The 2,282-nt window shown below is 46.2% G+C and overlaps 1 protein-coding gene across 1 annotated transcript in view; it reads right to left on the minus strand.

Annotated features, from left to right (window-relative positions):
- The window catches only part of TNS3 (tensin 3), a 321,347-nt gene that overhangs the window by 146,103 nt on the left and 172,962 nt on the right, over window positions 1–2,282 (minus strand). Inside the window, exon 13 of the mRNA XM_011946796.1 lies at window positions 1,745–1,820. Coding sequence (XP_011802186.1) covers window positions 1,745–1,820 — 76 coding nt within the window. The remainder of the gene's footprint in view (window positions 1–1,744; window positions 1,821–2,282) is intronic.

The following is a 2,282-nucleotide window of genomic DNA, read 5'->3' on the forward strand; positions in this document are numbered from 1 at the left end:
CCCAGCTTGGCCTCCTCTTTAAAGCTGGAACACTGGACCCAGTTCCAGAGTGGCTGGAGAAGTAAAGTGCTGAACATAGGCCATGCTCAATAAAGGCTCAGGCCCTTTGTCCAACGATCCCAGGAAGTGTCCTGGGAGACGGAGCCTCCAGGTTGAAGTCTCCTAGGAAACAAGCCCAGGGTTGCCTTCTGGACCACAGGATGTGAGGGAACACCAAAGCGGATGTATCTCTCCCCGCCAGACCTCTCTCTCACTCCCAACCACAGGGATGCCACACCACCGCTGCGGCACAGCACCGCTGAGGACAGACTTCCAGCCCAGGTCCTCCTCCTCAGGACAGTAGAACAGATAGCTGAGGAAACAGGCCTATAAAAACGTATGATGCACCCCAAGCCTCAGCTTTCTTGCCTATGAAAAGGGAGGCAAGATGTTTATAAAGTGCTTACTCAATCCCTTGAAAAGGGCTGGGCCCAGCTGTTGTTCCAGACCTGCCTTCCAGGCCTATAGAACCCCTCAATTAGGTGGTGAGCATGTGAAAGAGGACAGACCCGGAGGCCCCAGAGGCACCCCGCAGGCGTGGATGGGTCCAGACGGCCTCGCTGATTTGATTTTTCCAAGAATTCAGGACCAGCAGGGTAGGGAGTTCACCACCCACTAAGCAAAGATTTTAAAATCTAGGGGTTACGGGGAAATTAATGAAAATCCTCAAAAACTTTATATGGGGCATTTATAATACCATGAAAAGCTAATTCTCAATTCACCCTATTGCCTTATAGAAGTGGGTCTTCCAAGGCCATGAAATGTTTACTTTCTACGATTCTATGCATGCTGAAAGTCATACATATGCCTTAAAAGCTTACCTTATTTCAGATAAAAAAACTTTCCTAAAATTATTTTAAATGTATGATTTTTTTGTATTCAAGAAAAATAAAAGGGAAAAATGTAATAGCTAATCTCCTCCAAGAACCAACACACCCAAGAGTCAAAATTATCTGGAGAAATCATTGTTTTGATCATTAATCAAGCTGTAATTGCACCAGCTGTATTTCACACTTTGGCTATTAATGACACATAAATATTCTATTTCTGCACCCACACTCTGGGAGGCCAGTGATCATGTGAAGAATGCAAATTATAGTAGGAACACAGGGATCCTCAGAGGTGAGTGGCCAAGTTAGGACATTAATTTCCAGGTTATATATCTCAAGGGGCTCTAGAATGAAAGAGAATCAAGAACGAAGATTTGTTCTGTCCCTTTAATTAAAATAGTTTTATTCAGAAAGTTAACTAAATGCCTTAAGGCAGCGGTCACCAATCTTTTCAGTACCAGGGACCAGTTTCATAGAAGACAATTTTTCCACGGACTGGTGGAGGATGGTTTCAGGATGAAACTGTTCCACCTCAGATCATCATTCTAAGGAGTGTGCAACCTAGATCGCCCACACACACAGTTCACAACAGGGTTCACACTCCTCTGAGAATCTCATAGTGCCACTGATCTGACGGGAGGTGGAGCTCGGGTGGTCACGCTCGCTCGCTAGGCCCGGTTCCTAACAGGCCACGGACCGATAAGGTCCACAGCCCGGGGGTGGGGACCCCAGAGTTAAGGCAACAGCTACTTTTCATTCTTCTTACAGCGTACTTTTTTGTGGGGTTACTGTTTTAACACAGAATCAAGTTTTCAAGTCATCACCACTGGGAGAGTGGGGACACAGACACATCTGCGGCCACGGCGGGCACTCACCATGACATCTCCCTTCAGAAGCTGGGCCGGCTCGATGACGATGCAGATCCTGCTGGGATTTTCTGGGCCAACGTTGCTTTGGGATGAAGAAGAAGACAGATCATTATGTAACTTCATGATTTCGTGGGAAGAATACATGAAGAGAAAAATAACCCCACAACCAAAACCTCAGAAATTACACAGAATGCCCAATCAGCCCGGAGTCTAATTCCTGATAATCTAAATGAATCTAAAAAGGTAAAGAAAGCTCCCAGGCTGTGGAGGGTCCTCATAGCATCATCATGGTCAGTGACTGACTTGAAGTGACTAAAGTCCAACCCCAGAGGCCCGAGCTTGGAGATGACCATGCAGCCTTAGAGGAAGGGGCCCAGGGTGTGCACAGCCACAGTTTCAAACTGCAGGTGCAATTCCAGAATGACATCAGTGCACACAGGGCCCAGAGCAAACCCAAAAATGTGACAACAGCTCTTTGTGAGTAGTGAGAATATTTGTTCCCTTTACTAACTTTTCATAAAATGCCTCTCCACATACAAAAAGA

The sequence above is a fragment of the Colobus angolensis genome, unplaced genomic scaffold, assembly GCF_000951035.1.
Source record: "Colobus angolensis palliatus isolate OR3802 unplaced genomic scaffold, Cang.pa_1.0 Scaffold253, whole genome shotgun sequence".
Lineage (NCBI taxonomy): Eukaryota > Metazoa > Chordata > Mammalia > Primates > Cercopithecidae > Colobus > Colobus angolensis.